At 38.5% G+C, this 22,096-nt stretch overlaps 1 protein-coding gene across 1 annotated transcript in view; it reads left to right on the forward strand.

The window, feature by feature from the left end:
- unc79 (UNC-79 domain-containing protein) overlaps positions 1 to 22,096 on the forward strand; it is an 82,236-nt gene that overhangs the window by 58,718 nt on the left and 1,422 nt on the right. The window contains exons 39-56 of the mRNA XM_068763858.1: positions 366 to 439; positions 2,261 to 2,364; positions 4,087 to 4,179; positions 4,792 to 4,909; positions 5,575 to 5,666; positions 6,801 to 6,909; positions 7,971 to 8,116; positions 9,301 to 9,432; positions 11,010 to 11,148; positions 11,869 to 12,023; positions 13,863 to 13,990; positions 14,768 to 14,980; positions 15,841 to 16,069; positions 17,018 to 17,193; positions 17,623 to 17,813; positions 18,849 to 18,993; positions 19,901 to 20,125; positions 21,412 to 21,534. Coding sequence (XP_068619959.1) covers positions 366 to 439; positions 2,261 to 2,364; positions 4,087 to 4,179; positions 4,792 to 4,909; positions 5,575 to 5,666; positions 6,801 to 6,909; positions 7,971 to 8,116; positions 9,301 to 9,432; positions 11,010 to 11,148; positions 11,869 to 12,023; positions 13,863 to 13,990; positions 14,768 to 14,980; positions 15,841 to 16,069; positions 17,018 to 17,193; positions 17,623 to 17,813; positions 18,849 to 18,993; positions 19,901 to 20,125; positions 21,412 to 21,534 — 2,592 coding nt within the window. The remainder of the gene's footprint in view (positions 1 to 365; positions 440 to 2,260; positions 2,365 to 4,086; positions 4,180 to 4,791; positions 4,910 to 5,574; positions 5,667 to 6,800; positions 6,910 to 7,970; positions 8,117 to 9,300; positions 9,433 to 11,009; positions 11,149 to 11,868; positions 12,024 to 13,862; positions 13,991 to 14,767; positions 14,981 to 15,840; positions 16,070 to 17,017; positions 17,194 to 17,622; positions 17,814 to 18,848; positions 18,994 to 19,900; positions 20,126 to 21,411; positions 21,535 to 22,096) is intronic.

Genomic DNA, 22,096 nt, shown 5'->3' on the forward strand with positions numbered 1-22,096 from the left:
AAGCCTCTAACAACCTCACAATCGACCTCAACGAATCATGGAAAGGTTTGTGTGTGATTTCTCCACGAAATCATATGAGAAATGAGGAAAACGGAAGAAGAAGGAAAGTATACTTAACCCAGTAGATTTCCAAGTTCAAACCGCTTGAACTTGAGTTCTGGTTTAGTAAACCAGCAAATAAAAACATAAGACGTTCACCCACAAGATGGACAAATGAACTTCCCAAGTTACTAGATACTAGCCGCTTTCAACTGGTCCTATTATAAAACTATTCATGAGGTCTTTGTCCAGCTGTGGACATTTCACAGCTAAAATGATGATGATAAGTTGTCAATTCTCTTGTTGGTATATGGCATGTGTTTCAGCCTACTGGATCACGCTCTGGGCAACAGCTGTCCACCAGCTCTTCAGTTTCCATCGGCAGCGATTCATCCAATCTGTAAGACTAATTTATCAATTACTAGAGATACCTTTCATCACCTTTCAATACTTGTGAACACTTGGCTTCCGTTGTCAACACCTTGTAACAAAAACTGCTGCCCTGACTTGTAACTATCAGAAATACATATCAACATACAATCAACGCCTGTTACAATACCTGTCATGTTTTATTTAATGGAATCAGGCGTTACCTTGCGGAAGTCCATCCTAAGTAAGAAAAGGACCAATACTTAGCCACTTCCGCACATGCAGTGGTAGTCGTGCAACAAAGTGCACCGCCCGCTAGCCCGCTGATAAATGTGTATGCGGCAAACAATGCTAATCACACAACCGCCACCGCCAAATTACTTAACATGTGTTTTACCCCTCCACGGGGCATCTTCATGAGTTATGTTACACCGATTAGTGCCTGCCGTGCTCTGTGTTTGGTAAATATTAGTCCTTTTCTTACTGTCATGTTTTGTCCAATGTTTGTAAACGCGCCCTAACAATTACCTATAACTACACATATAAATATCTATAGCAGCAACGCTAATCTAATATATAAAATTCTCGTGTCACGGTGTTCGAACTTGAACTCCTCTGAAACGGCTTGACTGATTTTTACCAAATTTAATATGCGTATTCAGTAGGTCTGAGAATCGGCTACTATCTATTTACTATACCCCTAAGTGATAAAGGTTGTTCACACTTAAAAAAAAATTTTATTTTTTTAACGAAATTATTTGTTTTTATTTTTTTGTGATACAGCGTACAAGAATACATACAACCATAAATTTTCACCCCTCTTCGATCAACCATTATTTTTTATTTGTAAATTTAAATATCAATTTTTTTTTGCAAAACAACGTTTGCGGGATCAGCTAGTAACTTATAAAGACATTTGTAAATAAACAAATAAAACGCCTGTAACAACACTTATTAACATCACATATTACAATCTGTACATGCCCACATCTATACCTGTAATAATATCTATCAACACTTGACCAATATCTGTAAACACGCACCAAAAATGATATAATGTAAACTAGATATCTAAAGTAACAACAAAGGCAGAAATAGTACTTGCAATTGAACTTATAAAACACCAATTACAACAGCTGTCGACAACTGTAGCAGTATCTGCAAACACTTAACAAAAAGCTTTATGGATTTTACTCTTATATCTATCAATTTTAAATATGTTACATTAACATATTGTTTCTATTAGAATGCGATAGGCCAATAATTTATGTCAAAGTCTGTACGTACAAATAGTAAAAAGTAATTAATTTTAATATGTAGTAATACGAATTTTAAAACGCTTTTTCTTACTTGAAACCATTGATTTTTGATTGGGCGTACTATATATTTATTGACAGAAAATTAGACATTCATTTACATCAATAACCAACCATCCTATAAAACATAAAAATATTTCCATAATTTACAGATTAAAAATATTTAATGACAGTTTAATAACTTTTTTAATTTACTTTATGTTTACATTTGGAACATTTATTTTTTTCTTATTGTATTATCATTAAGTTATTTATTATTTCTGAAACCATTGCTTTTTTGGATAGGGTTTACTATACATAAATTTACAGTTTTTAGATTTATAACCAATCATCAATATATATAGGATATACCTGCCGTAAATAAATAGCAAATATATGTCTATGTACAATTGCATATTTTATCTATTGTGTACGTGTCATTGTCTTTGTTAGTTCCAACTTCCTTCGTCGCTTAGAAAATTGTATATTTTTTATGTATTTTCTTTCTGGAAAATCACGTAGATATATTAATATTATAATTTTTTTACAATGATCAGGAAATCCACTCCAATGAGCGGGCAGTCGGTGGAAATATGGCCAGATCAGTACAATCAGACATCTCCAAGAGCCAAGATCCTCGGAAAACAGAAGAGGATCGTCGGTAAGTTGAACTTGATTTTTTTTTCTTTTAACCGGTTGGTATACAGCCTTAACTTGTGGAAGGTGAGAGAGCTATGAAGGCGCTTAGCCTAGACATCTTTACAGTAAAAAGGCAAGGTTCAGTCAAAAAATAGCTCATACAGTTACTCCATTAGATCAGCGATCAATTAAATACTCCATGCAAAGAAAGGTGTAAGAGATAAGTCAATATTACTAGTCGATTGTTTTCTTAATTCTCTTTTGACTTGTTCCTGTGCTTCTTTATTCTTTGCTTCTCTTGCTTCATTCGGCTTCTTTATTTTGCCGCTATTCATTTTGCGTAGTACAACTCGTGGGTGAGTGAAGCAACATAGGCCTGAGTGTGGTACTGAGCGAGCGAGACAGCACTAGGGATTACTATTTGACGTTCTATTAGTTGATTGACCGATTCCCATAAAGGTAAAATAACAATAGAAAATCTTTTACACTGCAATTAGATTTTATACAATTTTTTAGGACTGTATTGTAATATCGTATACACTTGTGCACAAAAGCACTTCTATCACTATTTTTATTATAAATGTTATTATACACACAGGCATTGTTCTCATAACACTCTGATCAAAGTGTAAGGTGATTTTGTTTATAAAATCTAAATTATATTTTCTTCCAAATAATTTTCGTTCTCTTCAAAGTAATCCCCGTCTGATAAAACGCACTTTTGCCCACACTTATTCTAGTCCTGGAAACAATCGTAATAATCTTTTTCTGGTAGAGTCTACAAGATATTTAATTCGGTTTATATCTCCTAGTCGTGTCAAAACGGCGGCCCCGCATTGGACTTTTGAGTTTTCTGAACCAGAGGTCGCACGGTTACAAATCATGTGAATCCGATATGAGTCGAGTTTTTGTGACTTTTTATTTTCAAAATATTTAGCGATCTTTGCACCAACCAATACTTTTTTTTTGTTTTAATTGCCCCCGCTATTGGGGGCCTTTCGTACCCCTAACTTATTGGGATCGGGGACTTTATTATTCAAAATTTTTTTCAGTATTTTCTTTATTAATCACTCTCTTTCACGCGTCACAATATCTTCCATTCTTTACTTTCGTCCTTCACAATATCTTTCGTTTTGCTCTTTCATACCTTCTTTCTTTCCTCGCCTTTCTTCGGTCATCTTCTTACTCTAAGGTGGCTAAGTATATTTAATTTATTTTTTTATTTATTCAACCAATACTTGCCGCAATTGAAAAACTTAATCATTCGATAAAAATACATGTAACTTGGAGGTAATTTATCCTTTCAAAAACAGACGTTTGGCAAATGTTATAAGCAGTTGTACCAACCTTAAAAAAAATGACGGGCTTTCCTAATGTCCGGGAGTTTTAATGATAATTTCACCTTACTTTTTGATTACAGAGTAGCAGCTAGTATTTTGTGGCAAATTTCATTGAGGTCTTCTATAATGGAATAATTCAATTTAAAAGTAAGATACGGTTATGCTCCAAAAAACATTAATCGTTACACGTTAATTTGGAAAACAACTGTGAATTTTTTTTTGTGATTATAAATTCTTATTATAGTTGTGAGAACAATTTATTTTCACGCTTCCATTACATTATACAGGGTTGTTGCGTAAGGACCTTTTTAATAGTTTTTTTTTTAATTTTCCGGACATTCTTTCATGTAGCTTAAAATACCAGTATCACTAAGTGTTCTAGAATATTCATGGGTTCCTTACAGCTGCTGGAAGCAGTACATCCCCGGACACGGCGCCGTCGTCCAATGGAGATGCCCTAGGTCCTTGTCCACCGGTCCACCACCTGCGCAGCCCAGGTACGCGCTGAACAATAATGTAAACGAATCTTTATAATTGATACTGAATATTTTGTTAAACTAGAAACAGTGTGTGTAACATTTGGTTAAGAATTTAATAAACAAATAGGTCGCGTTTATTGCTTGTAAGATATGTTAAGAGTATACCATGTATGACCACGAGAAAAAAAGGAAATTTTGGGTTTTCAGAATCTGATTAAATTATCTCTTACCTGGCAAAGTTAATATGTTTGAGAGGATTCTAGTGCAAACGAAATGTCGAAAGACCATCTAAATAACAGAGACACAAAGGCGACCAGAAGATAATATATCATAGGAAAGGTTTTGTAGGGGGGTTAAATTTACCGAAGCAAGGGTGGGATATCAGAATCTCCATGAAGTATTCGGAATGATCATCGATGTGATTTTAATGGATAGGATTCTTACTTAAGTCTTTTTTTCTGCCAGAGGACAGGCAAGTAGACCAGGCAGTTAGGGAAAACCTGGAGATCCCTCCTTTCCCTCCTGGAAAAGAGATGGCTGTCCTTAGCAATGTTTATTTTTCTTTTTTTTTCAATCATACTTTTGAAAAGCAAAGCATTAAATGTTTTAAAAAAAATGTTGGGTACATAGGTCTGGCATACGCTTCACCAGAGTCACCGCTATCTAAGATGGAGTTAGCCTGGAGCGCGCCACCATATCACCACATGCAACATCACCACCAGCCCTTCCACATCCCACCACAAGAGAGGTGGGTTTATTGTAGTCGATTTTTCTTTTCATTAAGCTTCGTATTATAAATATCACGGCATTGGTTGTATACATTGATTACAGCTTTTGAAATACCTAATATTAGGACTTTTACCTTCTCTCAGATAGACATAGAAATAGAAAGAGATGCACGCTGCCTGTTGGAATCCACCACGCGGAACCAAAGCAAATCGGCGAATTTATAATATGAGAATAATTGCGATATACGCCAGTTGCATTGTTAAGTTATAAGTTGTGATAATGCACGTGCATTATCGATGACTAAACTCGATAACGCACATGCATCATAATATGAAGATACCCGCAATTTTTGTTTTTACTCAATAAACTATTGGATACATCCAGTATTATATATATCATGGCCTTGGATATACCCAATATTGGGAGGATTATCTTCTCTCAGAGAGACATAAATATATAAAGAGTTGCACGTTGCCTGTTGGAATCCATCAATCGGAACCAACGAATCATCAACCAATCAATCGAAAAATCGTAGAATTCATAATATAAGTATATTTGCATTATAGACTGTTGAGTTATGAGTAGTAATTATGCACGTGCATTGTCGATGGCTATACTCGAAAATGCACGTGCATATGAAGATACCTACAATTATTGCTTGTATTATTAAACTATTATTTTCAGACTGCTTCCCATTGGACCAAAACCGAATAAGGAACAGTACCCGGTTTTCAACGCCCTGGTGGATAGAGTACGGGAGGCATTGAGTATACCTGGTAAGTTGATAAAGGTCAAACAATATTATTATGCGCTTAACCACTTTGCCCCCTAATGTAAGCGTTTTTATGGATTCGTTCGTGGGGTCTCCTTATGTAGGACATTTCTATTCTATGACAGTGCAGAGGACGGTAGGATGCTCTTCGAGGTTCAGAAAGATAGAAAGTGATTTTTTGCGATACATGACTGTTTATTTTTGGAGCATATATCATACATATACTGAGTGGTTTTAAAGAGAACGAAACGTCGGTAAATCAGTACTACGTCTATGAAGCTTAGTAGCTAGCGCCATCTAGTAAGTTTTTGGTGAAAATATGATAAAACAGTTTTATGTATTTACCCTCTGTCGGGTGTCTTATTCTTTCAAAATATTTTAATAAACATTCTCTTTCTCTCCTCCATCGCGGTTTCTTCTATTCTCTCTTCTCTCATTCTTCACATTATCTCTCTCTCTCTTGCAGCTTGCACTTATATAACAATCATGCATTGCCCCCGTCCTTTGCCACATTCTTTGCAATTATTTTTTTTTTCAAATTTTCATTTAAGCATTTTTTTGTTAATGACCCGCCCTTTTGGGGACTTCTCGTTCCACACTGCCATGTGTGGTGCAGGTACGTTACAACTCGGTTAAAGTTTTTTTTTTTCATTATAATCCTTTATTTCACCTTTTCCTTTCATCCTTTACAATCTCTATCTTTCTTCACATTTATATCTAATGTACTTATATCTAATGTACTATAAAAAATATTTCTTCCCTCATCTTCGTTCCTTTGCTACAGTTTTCTACATTATTACAGTTTGAACTTAGTCTATGTAAGCGTTGGTGTAACACTGTAATGGACATCGTAGGTCACAAGAAAAAGAGAAATTAAAAGAGAGTCAAAAGGAGTATAAGTGTGTGGGAGAAAGAGTCAGAATATAAGAGAACCATGCTTGTGGAAAATAGAATGAAGATAGGTATAAGATATCATATTTTAACACTGTGTCGGAACGCATTGGTAAGTGTTAACCATATACATTACACTTAGTTTTGGGTGTTGTCATTATTATAGTGATCAAAATTTATAAAAAATCAAAAGTTACCAGTTTAGTTATAAGCCGAGAAGTTTTGAAAACTTGTAGTTGCGTTTCAGATGACTCCACGGATAGAACTGATTCAAGTCGATCAGAGAACGAACCAACTCCTACGCCAACTGGTCGACCCAAGGAACTTTCGAAGAAGCTGTCCTCAGAGAGTACCGGGTGAGTTGAATTTTATACTTATTTGTTTATTAACTAGATAGAGCCGAGACCTAGTAAAACATAAGTTGGTTCTAGATTAAATACGCTAGAAAAATGACAGTTTCTTTGGCGTTGAAGGGGGGGACCTTTATCATCCCCAAGAGTAAATAAAATGGCACAAAAATGTGGAGAAGGTCTAGCTTACCCTATCCTAGGGATGTGCTTTGGAAACTTCTGCACCACCACGTTCGACCACGTTCCGCACCTCCTTGACTGTAAATAATTTCTTGAGAAAAAGTCTAGTTTCTTTGTTTTTTATTTTCCAGTTTTCAAAGACTGACATTTTACTTCTATCCACCCTGTGCTTGACGTACATCCAAGCTGCGATTTTGGATCTTTCGTATCTACTACAAAATCATGTGGACTGTCCACTACAATTTCAACTTCGTGTTTATAAATAAAGACTCTGTGTTTGGCACTAATCTGTGTATCATAACTCCTGAAGATGCTCGTGGAGGGGTGAAACACGTGTTGAGTGGTTTGACGGTGGCAGTTGTGTAATTCGCACTGTTTGCCGCATACGCATTTATCAGCGGGCTGGCGGGCGGTGCACTTTGTTGCACGACTACCACTGCATGTGCGGAAGTGGCTAAATATTGGTACTTTTCTTACTTAGGATGGACTTCCGCAAGGTAACGCCTGATTCCATTAAATCCTTAAAACTTAATCCGTCCTATCACAAACCTGTGTATTCTTAGGGCCTTTAGCTTAGGGCTTTAGCTATTTATTTTACCCTAAACAACAAGTCTCAAATCCCACCTCGAAATTTTATTACATCAACGTGGGTAGTACTATGCCGTCAGCCCCCCCAAGAGTTGTTCCGATGACATAGTCAAGGTCGCGAGGAGTTGCTGAATGTGTGCAGCGCAGGACCGGTCATTGTAGCGACCTTTGGCTGAAATCTATAACTTGTAGTTGAGCTCTATCGGCTGACCTGGTGATAATAATGACACAGTTCATCTATAGATAACATATGCTGTACACCAGTCATATATCCTCAGCGATTTGCTTCGTATCTGCAGTAGGTCTCCACGGCGTTTAGCCCGCCAGGTTGCGCAACTGGGATCGCCGCCACATTTGCCACCGCAGCCACCACAGCCACCGCCACAACAACAGACACAACAGCATCAGCATACGCCGAGGACCAACGCCCGGCCACAATCTACAGGTATTTTATAAGTGATGACAAAAATAAATACGTCAGTTTTAAATTACGAATGTTATAAGTGTTCTCAGAGATTCTCGGAGAACACTGTTTGGATTATATAACATCACTATCGTACATAAGAGGTAAGGAAAAACACTTTGAGAAACCAGTCATATCAATAGAACTTCAAAAAATTTGTGAAGAGGTCAATATTTTTATAGTTGCCTTACAATATATTTATGATATATTTGTACATTTACAATAATTACAATAAATCCAAAAAATAGTGTACTACCATAGTGTATTTACAAGGCACCGTGAACAACTGGCTGTACTAAAGTTTCGACTGCAAAAAGCCGCTAATTCATTTGAAAAAATCGGAATCAGATTTTTTTATGAAATTCCGCAAAACATTATAGGATTACCATAATTCAAAACGAATATTAAATAATAAATTGACGAAAAGGCTTAATATTCAAAAAAAGAACATTTAAATGACAAGAATCGTCATCAGTGATTTCGCTTGATTATTTTGATTTCATTTAGGCTATTTCTAATAAAGAATTTATGCATATGTCGTGTCGTTGTAGAGTCTTCTTTATTAATGTCGATTCTACCGTGCGTTGCCCCTTTTATACGTTTATGAACAACTAGCGCCATCTGTCGACGCTGAACGAAACTACAGAGTTTTGACATAAATCTGTGTTTAACTTTATTCAAATATGTTTTCTTGTGGAGTTTTTTCCTGCTTCTTCTTTACAACTTTATAACACCTCGTGAAACAGAGAATATTAAAAAATAAAATATATTAAAAATAAATAATTAATAGATTGACAATCACTAATGTACACCATGTGGTAAAAACTTCATACCTTCTCTTTACGGTAATAAACTATCTTTTGTATCCCAGGTATAAATAATGAAACGAACAAATGTATATTAGCAGTTGTATCATCACATCAGCTGTAACAGGTACACTGTTGGATGTAGATCTCCCTAAGAGAATTTTAATAGTTGGAATCGACCTGCATTTAGCGTTTTAAGATGACCTGCAAAAGGTTGCTAGCCCACCTTCTAATGTCACCACTCTAGAATCTGAAGGCGACAGCTTCAAAAATAACAAAGAAAACTTACAATGCAGTGGTTCTGTACGTTTGGTCAAAGTTTAGAGATATGCAGTTGATAATTTTTATTTGTGTCTGCAGAGAATGGTCGTCCATCGGGTGCGTGGTGGGGAGACGAGAGCCGAGCTGGTCGTCGCGCCGCACACGCCGCGCATGCCACACACCCTACTCGTTCCACACCCCCTCGTCCTGATGCAACCTTATGTTATCGCTGTGAGTTTTTCATTTATTTCATATAATTTACATTTGTGGCGTTCATTAGAACGCATCCAAATTTATTATCTATGAACGCATCTGTTTTTGCATGCCCTTGCACTCGGTACAACTCGCTCACTCTCTGACGCGCCGCGCTACCGAGCGGACGTGTCGCTTCAACCGCTGTTCAACAAAGGAAATACCTGTAACTCAGATTGAGATTTATTGTTCTGTGATATTATAAGTTTAACTATCCGGCAAGTGTTTTTCTTTACATCGAATTATCTATTACGGGACGAGGGCCCCTACTAACGACCACACCTCGCATTCATTTATGTCAACTGAAAAACGGTACGATTGAAAGCGGTCTATATCCACTCCACTGTCGACCTCTAAGGTCATCTGTTCACTTTTTGGTTGGACAACTAGGCTGCGCTTGCCGAACTACGGTCTCGACTCCAGGACCTCAAAAAAATAAGGTAAGATATGAGTACCTCAATAGCGCTGTCATGTATGGTGCCAATATAAAGTGTGACTCTTTGAGCGACGTAGACGTTGATGTCGTCCATGCTGGAGATCAGGTAGAAGATTGCTGTTGCCAAAGCGGTCTGTAGCGGTAGACTTGTCTTTAGGCGACCCATCCATCAACCAGGAGAATTGTCATCATAACTAAACAAAGAAATTTTACGTTTTTTAAAATGACTTATATTAACTACGAATGATGCAGTAAGCACTTATAGGTAGAGAGTTTATTTCTTCTAATTCTTCTTTTGAGTCATTGGACCTCCACTGCAAGGCCTAGGCCTCCGCTAAATCGCCACTATGACCGCTCTCTTGTTGCCTGCACCCAGCGACTTCTTGTGACATTAACTATATCGGTCCATCTAGTGAAGTGCCTATCCACATTCAGCCCCGGCTGTCTATTGCATGAGCGATGTATCCAGCTCACTGTCACTTAAGACCAGCAATTGTTAGAGCTTATCGACTTCGAGTGCCGGTCTGGCGTTGAAATCAGGGAGGAGTCAATAGCTTCCCTGATAAGCGGAAAGGATACCAGGGAAGAATTCCTCTCTTATTGCAAAAGAATCACACAATATACAATAGAAAGAAATAAAAGTTAGGCATAGACAACAAATAAAAACTAACAAGACAAGTTAAAAAAAAAATGAAACTGTGATATAGAATAGATAAAAATGTGATACAATAAAAATAGAAATTAAGAAAATGTAAAATGAAAAGAGGATAAAAGAAAGGTAAACAGAGCAAAAGGAAAAGAAAGCAGAATTGTGGCATAAAAGAATAGAATGAAAGATTATGTGATGTATGAAAGTAGAGAATGAAAATAAAAAATAATTATGTGAATAAATAAAATTGCCCATAAAGTCCCTGTCCCACCAAAGATAGGGGTACGAGAGGTCCCCAATAGCGGGGGCCATTAGAAAAAAAAATTGTTCGAGCTATGTCGGTGACTTTAGTTCTTCTGTGGATATCCTCATTTAGGATCCAGCTTTCGACGTGGTGCTGATGATGGAAATGCTTATGTCCAGAAGTGGATATGGTATGGCTGAAACGATGATAATAATGCTGTGTTGCAGGTGCGGAATGCGGCAGTGCCATGGAGCAGTACAGCGACGAGGAGTTGGGGCTCTGTGTCATAGTTCTGGCCACGTTCGTGCATCGCGAGCCAGCTGCTGCAGCGGCTATGTTACCTGCCCTCCTACACAGCGTCAGCAGGTTAACCAATCCTTTGTCTGGTCATCAACTTACTGGAGACGTCCAGGAAATCGAACCAGTATTAAGAGGAAAATAGAATATCTTCTTCTTCTCCTTTTTAGCTGATGGAAACCCACTGCAAGGCATGGACATCCCTCAAAGATCGCCACGATGACCAGTTCTGCGCTGCTTGCATCCAGCGACTTCTTGCAATCTTAACTGTGTCGTCGATTCAACTAGTGGGCATACTCACAGGACATACATACCAGGTCGTGGTCACCACTCGAGAACTTTTCGGTCATAATGGCCATCGGTTGCACGACCACCTGCCACTTCAGATGAGCAATTCTTCGAGCTACGACATACTACTACGTAAATAGAGTATAACAAACTTAAATAGAATAGCATAGAACGGAACGGAGAAGAGTAAAGTGGAGTAAGAGAATTTAAGAATTTGTTTTTAGGTACAATAATATGTACGCCTCTAATATGACGTCACTTAAACTAAATGAGTGGTTCGATATCATTCCATCGTGGGTCAGCGAGGCAATGCCAGGACTACTGGATGCATAAAGACGAAGTTGATGAAACAGGTGTGGGGACTTGTCATTACCTGTTCACGCGTGGGATATTTCAGCAGATGTACGATCATGCATCTAATAATGCACAGTGTGAATTGTGTAAGATTGTATCCATTAACACAAGTCTGGGATCTCTACTGAAGTATCATCTTTTATACAGGGTGGTGCAAATGGGAAATTATTCGTGGCAGGCCGACACTAACATCCGTCTACCGGGCAGTGCAGTGTTCGTGGCCCATCAGTTCCTACGCTGCGTTCTTCATCAGCTCGCTCCCAACAATGTTTTTCTGCAGATTTTTCTGCAGCGAACTCCAGGCGAGTATATTTTATTACCATGGATATTTTTTTACCTTTATAATTTAGTACCTTGAAAAAGCGCTTGGATGTAAGGCAAACACAGTTTATTTTAAGTCATCCGCCTACAACTTCAAATACACCAACGTCGTAATAAATTATTTGTATTTAATTGAATCAGGCGTTACCCTGCGTCTAGTCCATCCTAAGTAAAAAAAGTACCAATATTTAGCCACTTCCGCACATGCAGTGGTAGTCGTGCAACAAAGTGCACCGCCCGCCAGCCCGCTGATAAAGGCGTATGCGGCAAACAATACGAATAACACAACTGCCACCGTTAAATCACTAATAAATTAAATGACGTGAATTAAATTACGTTAAATTATTTGTCATGAATATGAAATCATTTTTACATAAAATACTCACCACTCAAATGTGCGTATTAACCTTTAAATGCATGACTTTTGTTTGTACTTAAAATTTTTTTTAGCTTTCAAATTAGTACATAAAAATGCAGGGAAAAATAGAAAAAAATGTGTATATAATATTTTTTGTACTCATTTTTTATTATTATTATTATTTATCTTATGTTGCAGATATACAACACTATCCATTTACTTTTAATTGTGGTACTCATTTTACATTTAAATGGTATGATGCAGTTTTACATTATGCATTTAGGGGTTAAACATTGATTCAAAATCGATATAGGATAGTCTTTAATTCATTATTTAATTACAGCACTAAAGATTTAATTCAAATTCACAAACACAGCACATACGTCACTTGGTGCCGTCCGCTATTCTTATACAATTGAATATTGGCGTGGGACGTGGTTTTGACAACAGACTGAAGATCGTACGCTTCCGCTTACGTACCGACCAATCACAGCGCGTTCTGTGATATTGCGCATGCGTAGACCGATGGATTGACCGATAAGCGATAGCGTTTTGACATCTACGATTATTTCGCTATAAAATATTAACTAAACCACAACCAGACCAATACCTTTGATTTAAATCAATAGTTCTCTTTTAACAAGTTTGTTTATTTATTTGGTTCTTGTTACTTGGGACCTCTCATTCTGTTCACACTACCTAAGTGATGTTTTGTTAGTCGTTGTATTTCGTGCGACAGAGATAATGCTCTACGAAGCCGAAGTTAACCGATTGTCTCTTTCCAAAGGTCGATGTGCTTATCGCAATTCTTTTCACCTGTAGTTTTTTATTACTATCTGATCTTTGTTTTGTTCAGTTTTGTTACATTTAACAAGTTGGAACAGATCATAGAAGCCGGTTTTTGAAGCTACGCCCGCGCCAACTAAACCGCCGGTGGAGGAACATTCGCTTTGGGAACAATATACTTTTTACGTAGTCAATAATAGTTTTGTATTAAATATACTCATTACCGTAATAAATCTACTTTAAATACTATTATACTTTCAACTTTAAATATTACTTTTATTTTTACGTGAGATAACCTTCCTTTACTATTCTGTACGAGAAGTGCCGGGAAATTGACATTTACCGCCGGTTTTTCTCAGCAGAGCTGCCTTCCGAGCCGGTGGTAGCTTCCGACAGGTACAACAATGCCGACACTTTACGTTGATTGCCGATTCGAACAGTGTTTTTAACAGCCTATTCAAATAAAGAATATTTTAATTTTGAATTAAGGTAAATCATCTCCAAATTTGACATAAATTGTTTTAAAATAAACACTACTGTGGTTATTTCTTCACAATATATTTCTCTTTCAACGCTTGTGTTACAAATTGATTCAATTTGAATAGACGCAAGTAGAGAGGGAGGGGGAGAGGGAACATTTTCATATTTATGACTAATAAGTTTGTTGTTGTTGCAGAGAAACAACGTCTGACGTTTTTCAAGAGTATAGCGCAGGCTTTCGTGGACTTCAACGAGCTGTATCCGTGTGGTCCGCTGCAGTTGCTCATAGAGCATCTGAACTCCAAGAAGACTCTACCAATAGACGTAAGACCATTTGCATAACTCTGTCTATTTATTTATCCCTTCTTAACCCTTAATAGCCTAGAGTTTCAATTTTGATACGAATCTTTTAAACCGAATGTTCACATTACTAATATTTTTTTTATAGGTTGGCTGTGCGAATTTTACTGTTGTATAATATTCTTTCCAACGAAATTAAAAAAAAAATCTATTTTTCCCCTCATCTAGACCCTCAAGCAAACACAGTAATATTGAAAAAAATACCTTTCGTAAATCAGGCTATTAAGGGTTAAAACTTAAGCAATGGCGGACATAATGCCTTATAGGCATTTAATCAATGTATATATGATTTTGTTTATATTAGAATTCTAAGGTCTTGTAGCCAAATTTAAAATTCTTCGTATAATGTATAATGATTCATAATTCGACGAGACTGAAAATACTATATACATACTTAAATAGAAGGATATAATATAAACATAAATTACTCATATATACATATCTAAATAGGTATAGTTAAGACGATTCACCCGCGAATAGTTCTAGAACCATCTCTTTGGACATGTACCGCTGCGTAACTCTTTAATTCCAAGAGGAAGTTTATTTCAAAGTAGAACCTAGAAAGAATAATGAAAGAAGATTCATCAGAAGAACAAAGTCTTCTTCCTTTTGTTCTTTTCAGCCGATGGATATCCGCTGCAAGACATAGCCCCCCCCCCCTCCCCCAAAAAATCGCCACGATCACCGGTCTTGCGCTACCCGCTTCCAGTCTTAGTTTATGTTGATATCTATACTTGACAGCAAATACCGACGATAGCGGGAAATATCGCTATGTACTTGGAGTGTTTGGCACCAGAGGCGTTGGGACCGCCCAGCGCTTGTGGAGCCCTACTGGCTGCCTTCGAGCAGCTGCTCCGTGGTGTCGCTCTGCAGCTGGGACAGCTGGATGACGTCATACCGCTCCTACGCGCCTCGGCTGCCGCCCTACGTGTACCCCAAGCACAACAACACAAGGTAGAAAGAATTCTCCTTCATTAGTACTGGATAACAGAAGACTGTTTATTGGATTTTAATTATCTTGAAAGAACTCGTAAGACTGTCGCTGGGGAAATTTCCAAGTAAAGAGTGATCAGTTTTCCCTGATTTAAAGAGTGTGTACCTCAAAAGCGAGAGTGTCAATTAAAATGCACAACTTTTAAGTTGGTCAAGGATACCCCTATATTTTGGTGGGAGTAGAGAGGAGGATTCCTAGGCTTTAATAACTTGTCTAATCTATAGCCTCTAAGATGGTCGTATTCTTTTTTTTAATGGCCCCTGCAAATGAGCCTTTCGTTCCCTTATCTTATTTATGTGACAAGGAATATTTTATTTTTTAATGATCTCTTCTGTCATACTTCACATAATCTATCTTTTTTCTACTTACACTCAACAATTTTTATCTTTCTTTTACTTACTTTCTACTGTTCATTCATCGCCTCACTTCCTCCGCCTCGTTCCTTACTATCACAGCTTTTGGTTATCACATTATTTTTACTTCATCTCATCTTTTATTTTACATTTTATCACAGATTAAATGGTTTTTGTTTTATTTACTTTATAATAGGTCGTCGTATTCAGCGCTGATGTGGAAACAATAACAGATAGGATAAAGATATGAATATCGGTGTTGATATTCTTTTTTCCTCAGCTCTCAACTCGGCCCACTTTCCTAAGGCATGATACATCATTTCTCTCATCACCCATAGGACGTCCATTACGGGGTCACAGATCTCCCCCTTAGATTTCCAGGGCTTCCGGTTGAAAGTCACCTGTATTTGACTACCTTAGCGATTTAAAAACGAAGTACAAGGTGTAAAAAAATGTTTTTTTTCCAGAGCCTTCTAGAACCAATCTCCAAAATCCTGAGTTACGCGATTCAGAACTTCGTAGTCCGACTGTCGCTGGTGAGCGAGCTCAGTGCGGCATGCGTGCGTGCGTTCGGACGGGACCGCGACAAGCTGCTGCTTTGCCGCGTGCTGGTATTCGAATTGGTACAAGCGCTGCGTACCAAGACCACCGTACCAGATGACAACCTGTTCATGCTTATCCAGTTCGTGCTGCAAGGTACCAGGTGTTATTAGTAATTATTCGTCATCATATATACTCGTATAGAGTGGCCACGTCATTAATGTACGAAACGTAAGATGTCTGAAGACAAGGTGAACAGATAACCTTATTAAGTTCGAGGGAAGACGCTTTCAACCGGTCCTATTGGAAATCTATGGGAGAGCCTTATACACAGAAGTTCAATTTTAAATTATCTTCATTCAAGTAGACATTTACACGCACTTTTGAAACTTATCACCTAGATTTCCAGTTAGACTTTTTTATCGGCTACCAGTCTGCCTTTGATCATCACCTGTTGGAAAACGACGATGTGGTCAATGATAGAGCACGTAGACTCAGTAAGTACCTGTTCACTCTGAAGAGATCCGGGTTAGACTTCTTGGTGAATAAGGAAGCCGGCTGATTGTTCCATACTTGGGCTTAGCCTCCTAGGGAACTCCACCATGTGAGGGTGATAGTGGGTCGACCTCCCGGTCGTTCTCGTTCTAGAGGACTTGGTGGTTGCGGCCTGCGTCCAACGTTTCATGTATATGAACTTCCTACGTCGCTTGTCCACCTGTAATTTCCACTCCAAAACTTAAGGTCCCAGCGGTCATTTCTTCTGCGTCCATGTCGCCTGATCACTGCCGCTTCAAATTTGCCAATCCCCTGGGCTGTTTTTGTTACTTTTTTTCTATCTCATAGATAAATCCTGAGCACTGCTTTATCCATCGCCAGTTGAACAACCGTGAGCTTGCCAATGTTATAATGCCATCATCGGTAACACACATTGATGTAGTGTAAGCTGTCGTCCTAAGGCACAGCTATGACCAAAACGATGACAGACTGACAAGATGCAGAGTATGTCGTCAGGTGGCTCACTAACGCCATCTATTCAGAAACTCTCAAGACTTATTCACTTTATTCTTGATTCACATCTTAACATTTCGGCTTCGTTTGGTACAGGTCGAGGATGCACGCTATTGCTGCCGCCTGCACTGGGTGGTGGCCCTGGAGGTGTGGGTTCTGCGGGAGGAGCTGACGCGCGCGAGCTCGCTACGGGTGCTGTAGATTGCATGCGACCCCATTTGCCCGATCTTCTAGAACTGCTGCACGATCCCCATCTCCTCAACAAGATCAAGGTGCGAGATGTACACAATACCCCTTAGTGAAACTGTTATTTTCCTACTGACACAAGACCGATTATCGTGACCATTTTTGGTAGAGGCCTATGTTTTGTGTGGGGCATCTATCGACTGACACGTTGATAATATACAAGATTAACTTTCATTTTCAGATTCAATTTTTATTGCTCGCTTATGTACAGGGTGTTCATGTACTGGATTCCTCGCTATAGCGCACAAAGTCAGGGCCATGGTGTATGCGAAATAAAAATAAATATCAACAACTGAAATTATTACATAAACTTTTGCTTAATTTAGTAACAGGAATTATTTATGAAGTGAAGGAAAAAAGAATGTATGTCCTAGAACTGGATAGTGTATTACAGATTGTGAGGCCTGTATGACAAATGACACCATTTTTCTTATTATTTTCATTTTTAATTTCAGGGATCAGTCTCCAAGTCGATAGTGAACAGAAATCTGATCTGTCTTAATGAGGATACGCTGGGCGCGATCGTGAAGGGTGGTATCGCTCAGTATGTGGCAATGGAGTTAGCCATGGAGCATGGCCGTGGCAAGCAAGAGCGCGGACAAGCCAGCCGGCATATCCTGCCCTGGCTCACCTCATCTCTACCCGGGTGAGTTTATAAGCCACTCCTACTCTACCAAATAAAAGATAGGGTGTTTTATACGTGTTTGATTTAAAACTCTTTCTCTCATTTAATTTTTGAGGCTGGGATATATATATTTCTATTTTCACCCTCTCTCTCATCCTTCATTCCTCTCTTATTTCTCTCTTTCACCTTCAAATTTTCTATCATTCTCACGGCATTCATCCACACTACATTCACGTATCACCTCCCATCCCTCGCCACATTTTTTGTTACACTTATTACATCCTGTGGCGGCTTTCCTCCTCCTACAATATGGAAGCGATGCTGCAAGCAATACTTCTACCCATTATCATTTCACAAGCCACTCTAAACCCTCTAAACAAGACAACAAGTAATTGCGTGCACCACGGTCTGGTCCACCGCTGGGGACTTCCTTTGAGCTTAAACGTATACAGGTACTCTGAGAATCCCCCGTGCCTCGTGAACATCTGGGTCAGACACGTGTTACAGTCTGCGTCATGCAGAAGATACCCTGAACTTAGAGGCAGCTCGACACGAATAATCTCTTTTCACTAAATATATGCAAGTTACTAATCAACTAGGATCAACAGACAACGAACATGGAAACAGCTCCTTACAATAGAGCTAAATGCTCAATCAGTTCAGGTCACCGATACTCTACGGCAAGCAGGAGACAGGTAAGAGTAGAGGCAGATCGTCACAAGTGAGCTCAATGATCTTTTAGGCAACCCATGCTTTACGATAAGAAGAAGACAGAAACGTGGAAGTAGCTGGTCAAAAAACTAGTTAAACTTTCCAAATCTAGAATGTTCCTGAAGCCCAAACCTTCGAATGTTTGTTTCCTACACCAGCTCCTTGGACACTTAGGCGGACGCTTCATGACACTGGGTGCTGGCCCTCGTAAAGAAACCTCAACTTGAACTATTACTTGATATATGTTTATATTCCAGGGTACTCCTATATTGCTTTAACATAGTTTGTTTCCTTTAAAGTATTCTACCAGATTCTCACTATCATTTCTATAATACTGGTGATCAGATCACGCGAGGTGATGGAGTGTGTGGGACGAGTACGCCAGCTGTCGTGGCTGGTGATGGGTGCGCTGTGCAATGCTCGAGGATCCCTGCCGCTGCAGCAGCCTGTACCTCAAGACGCCACTTGCCATATAACTGACCATATTCAGGTACGATCTCTTTTCTAAACTCCATACACCCACAACTTGGGAAGGTTACTAGGATATTGGTACTGTTTTTGAGGGACCACCTGGATACCGAGAAAACAAGGGTCGTTTTTAAAATTTAATATTGAAGAAAAGCTTACAAAGTAACTTTAAATTTGATACTTTTGCTGTACTGGTTTCCTTTTGTGAGGTCGAGAAAAATCCTTCCAGTGTTCTTAACAAATCGTTATTGACATCCGAAACTTGAACATCTGAAGTAAACATAACCTGATGTTTTGATCATCATGTCTGCTTATATACGCCCACTGTGAGGCATAGTTCACTCTTCAAAGATAGCCAGGATGATCGGTCACCGGCATCATGCTGCCACATCCAGTGTCTTCCTTCGACTTCCGCTGTCGTCTGACCACTTAGTGGAGTCCTTCCAACGCCGCATCTTTCGGTTCGTGGTGGTGCACAAGCGATGTCCTCCTCCCGCTGCCTCTTTAAGCTTACAATTGTTCGAACTAAGTTAGTAATCGATGTAAGAAAGGGACTAATATATAGCTACTTCCGCTATGTAGCAGTAGTCGTGCAATGAAGTGCACCGCCCGCCAGCCTCCTGATAAATGTGTTTGGCAGCTAGCTCACTCTGTGTTTGGCACTGGTCGGTGTAACATCACTCCTGAAGATGCCCCGTGGAGGGGTGAAACACGTGTTGAGTGAATTAACGGTTTTAGTTGTGTAATTCGCATTGTTTGCCGCATGACTACTGCTACATAGCGGAAGTAGCTATATATTAGTCCCTTTCTTACTTAGGATGGACTTCCGACCAAGTAATGGCCTGGATCTATAAGATAGTAATCTATGTTGTACATTACCAACATGTTGCAGTGAAGGTTAATTTTTGTTTACTTTTTAAATTGTCCAGACGATAATGTCGTCGTACGTGGAACAAACGAAACCAGGGGCGCAGCGCATGAGCGCGCTGTTTCACGCGTTCGTGCTGTGCCAGCTGTGGACTCTGTACCTGGAGGAGCTGGCGAGTGCAGCAGCGCCGGGCAGCGAGCCGCACAACACCAGCGTTTGCGTGCTGCTTGACTTCTGGTGCAAGCTGCTGCCCAGCGTACTGCAGCTCTCCGCGCACTGCAAGCTGGTCAGTGCATTAACCTCACGTTGCAAACGTATCATGTTTTTTTGCACACTGTGATCATGGCGGACATACATTATTGGTAGGCTTACCATACGTCTCGGTTTGACCGGGATAGTCCCGGTTTGAGATCCCTGTCCCGGCGTCCCGTTGGCCTGACGATCGAGGGAGGATGGAAGAATGCGTTGTGGAAGCCTCGCTTATGTGCAAACTCAACTTGAACATGTCATGCAGTGAATTTTATGACAAAATTAAGCACGACAAAACGATTCTGAAGAAAGTGCACTCTAGTGAAAAATATAAAGCAAGCGTGGGTGAATAATAAAACCGGACAAATTTTTAGTGTCGTTTTTGTTAATTCATAATAATTTTGATTGCATTTCAAACATGAAAAACACAAATTAAGCGAAAAGCAAAATGAAAATGAGCCTCTTTCTCTTCTGCGTCCCGGTTTGGCTCTTCGTAATTATGGTAAGCCTAATTATTGGGTATGTTTTTAGGTTTTAGTATCCATGAGAGTTCATATGCGTGTGTGTGTGGTCATGCCTATGCTCTAAATATTGTGCATGTGCATATGCATGGATGTACACACAAGTTGTAAGGAGTAACAAGAGTTTAAGGTTTTTGTCATTATGATATTAAAGTCGATTTTCGAAGTTAATGTAGTTATAGTCGAAGATAATGTTGATTGATGTAATTTCTGCAATTTTGCGTCTGTGATATTTGAAAGGGTTTTTATTTGGCACGGGTAATTCACGGTAGTGATAATTAATTAGATTATAGAAAGAAAATAAAAAAAATGGTTACATCTCAAAAATTTTAGCTACACAAAGCAGTGGTAATATAAGAACATAGTTGTATCTATTCTAGAATATTTTAATTCTTGTTTGTACTTTACCTTGTTCATTTAAATTAAAAACAAAAACTTTACCGATCTCCACCATTTTTCACCAGAAAATATTAGTTTCTATCATACTTTGATTTGAAAAAAATTACTTCATATTTTGTAATACGATTTCCTTCATCTTTTCAACCAATAAACGCCTTCTATAAGGCTTAGGACTCCTCCAAACATTCGCCATGATTACCAGTTCTTCGCTGCTCGCATCCAGCGACTTTCAGCGACTTTCCGAGACTTTCAGAGACTTCCAGAGACTTTCAGAGACTTCCAGAGACCTTGAATATATTTATTTATTTCATGTAATTGACAGTATTATGTATACTGTTCCAGTAAGTTATATATATGGCAATTTCTTGTTATCAATAATTATAAACGTTTGGTTACCCTATAGCTGGCGGAGACGGTGAACCTTCACTTCCTGAGCCTGCTGGAATCGCTGCTAGAATGCAATTCCACGGTTCTTAACAAGCTGTTACCGCTGTGGACGCCGATACTGCATTCACCGACTTTCACAGTAAGCAATATTTTAATATGCAAGCTCTTTCAGTCAACATTATGAAAGATACTTTTGGTACTATATTAGAATGTTAACAATAATATCCAACAGATGGCGCCACTTGTAGTATTATAAAATCGAGATTAAAATACAGTACCCGGCGATAAATATGGCATATCGACCTTAGGAAAGAGACAATGGGCTAATTTCGGCTTCGTAGAGCACTATGTCTGTCCCACACTACCTATGTGACGTTTTGTCCGTCGTTGTATTTAGTTTATATTTATAATATTTGTCATGTATATATATTTATATATATATATATATATGTATATATATATATATACATATATATATATATGTACATGTATGTATATGTATATATATGTATATATATATCAAACATTATTAAATTTTCATTTTTTTAAGTCTATTAATCAATCCAAATGTATCGCTAGATCAAAGTAACGAGTAATTGCGAATTACTCTTGTTATGTTCTTTTTTTCTAAATAAATTCTGAATTCTAACGGCTCTACAATTAATTTAATGCCCAACAATGGCATAAATCATAGTTATTTA

The sequence above is a fragment of the Battus philenor genome, unplaced genomic scaffold (assembly GCF_028537555.1).
Source record: "Battus philenor isolate CCGP_79_NKW_IND1 unplaced genomic scaffold, ilBatPhil1.0.hap1 SCAF_18, whole genome shotgun sequence".
NCBI classification, from domain to species: domain Eukaryota; kingdom Metazoa; phylum Arthropoda; class Insecta; order Lepidoptera; family Papilionidae; genus Battus; species Battus philenor.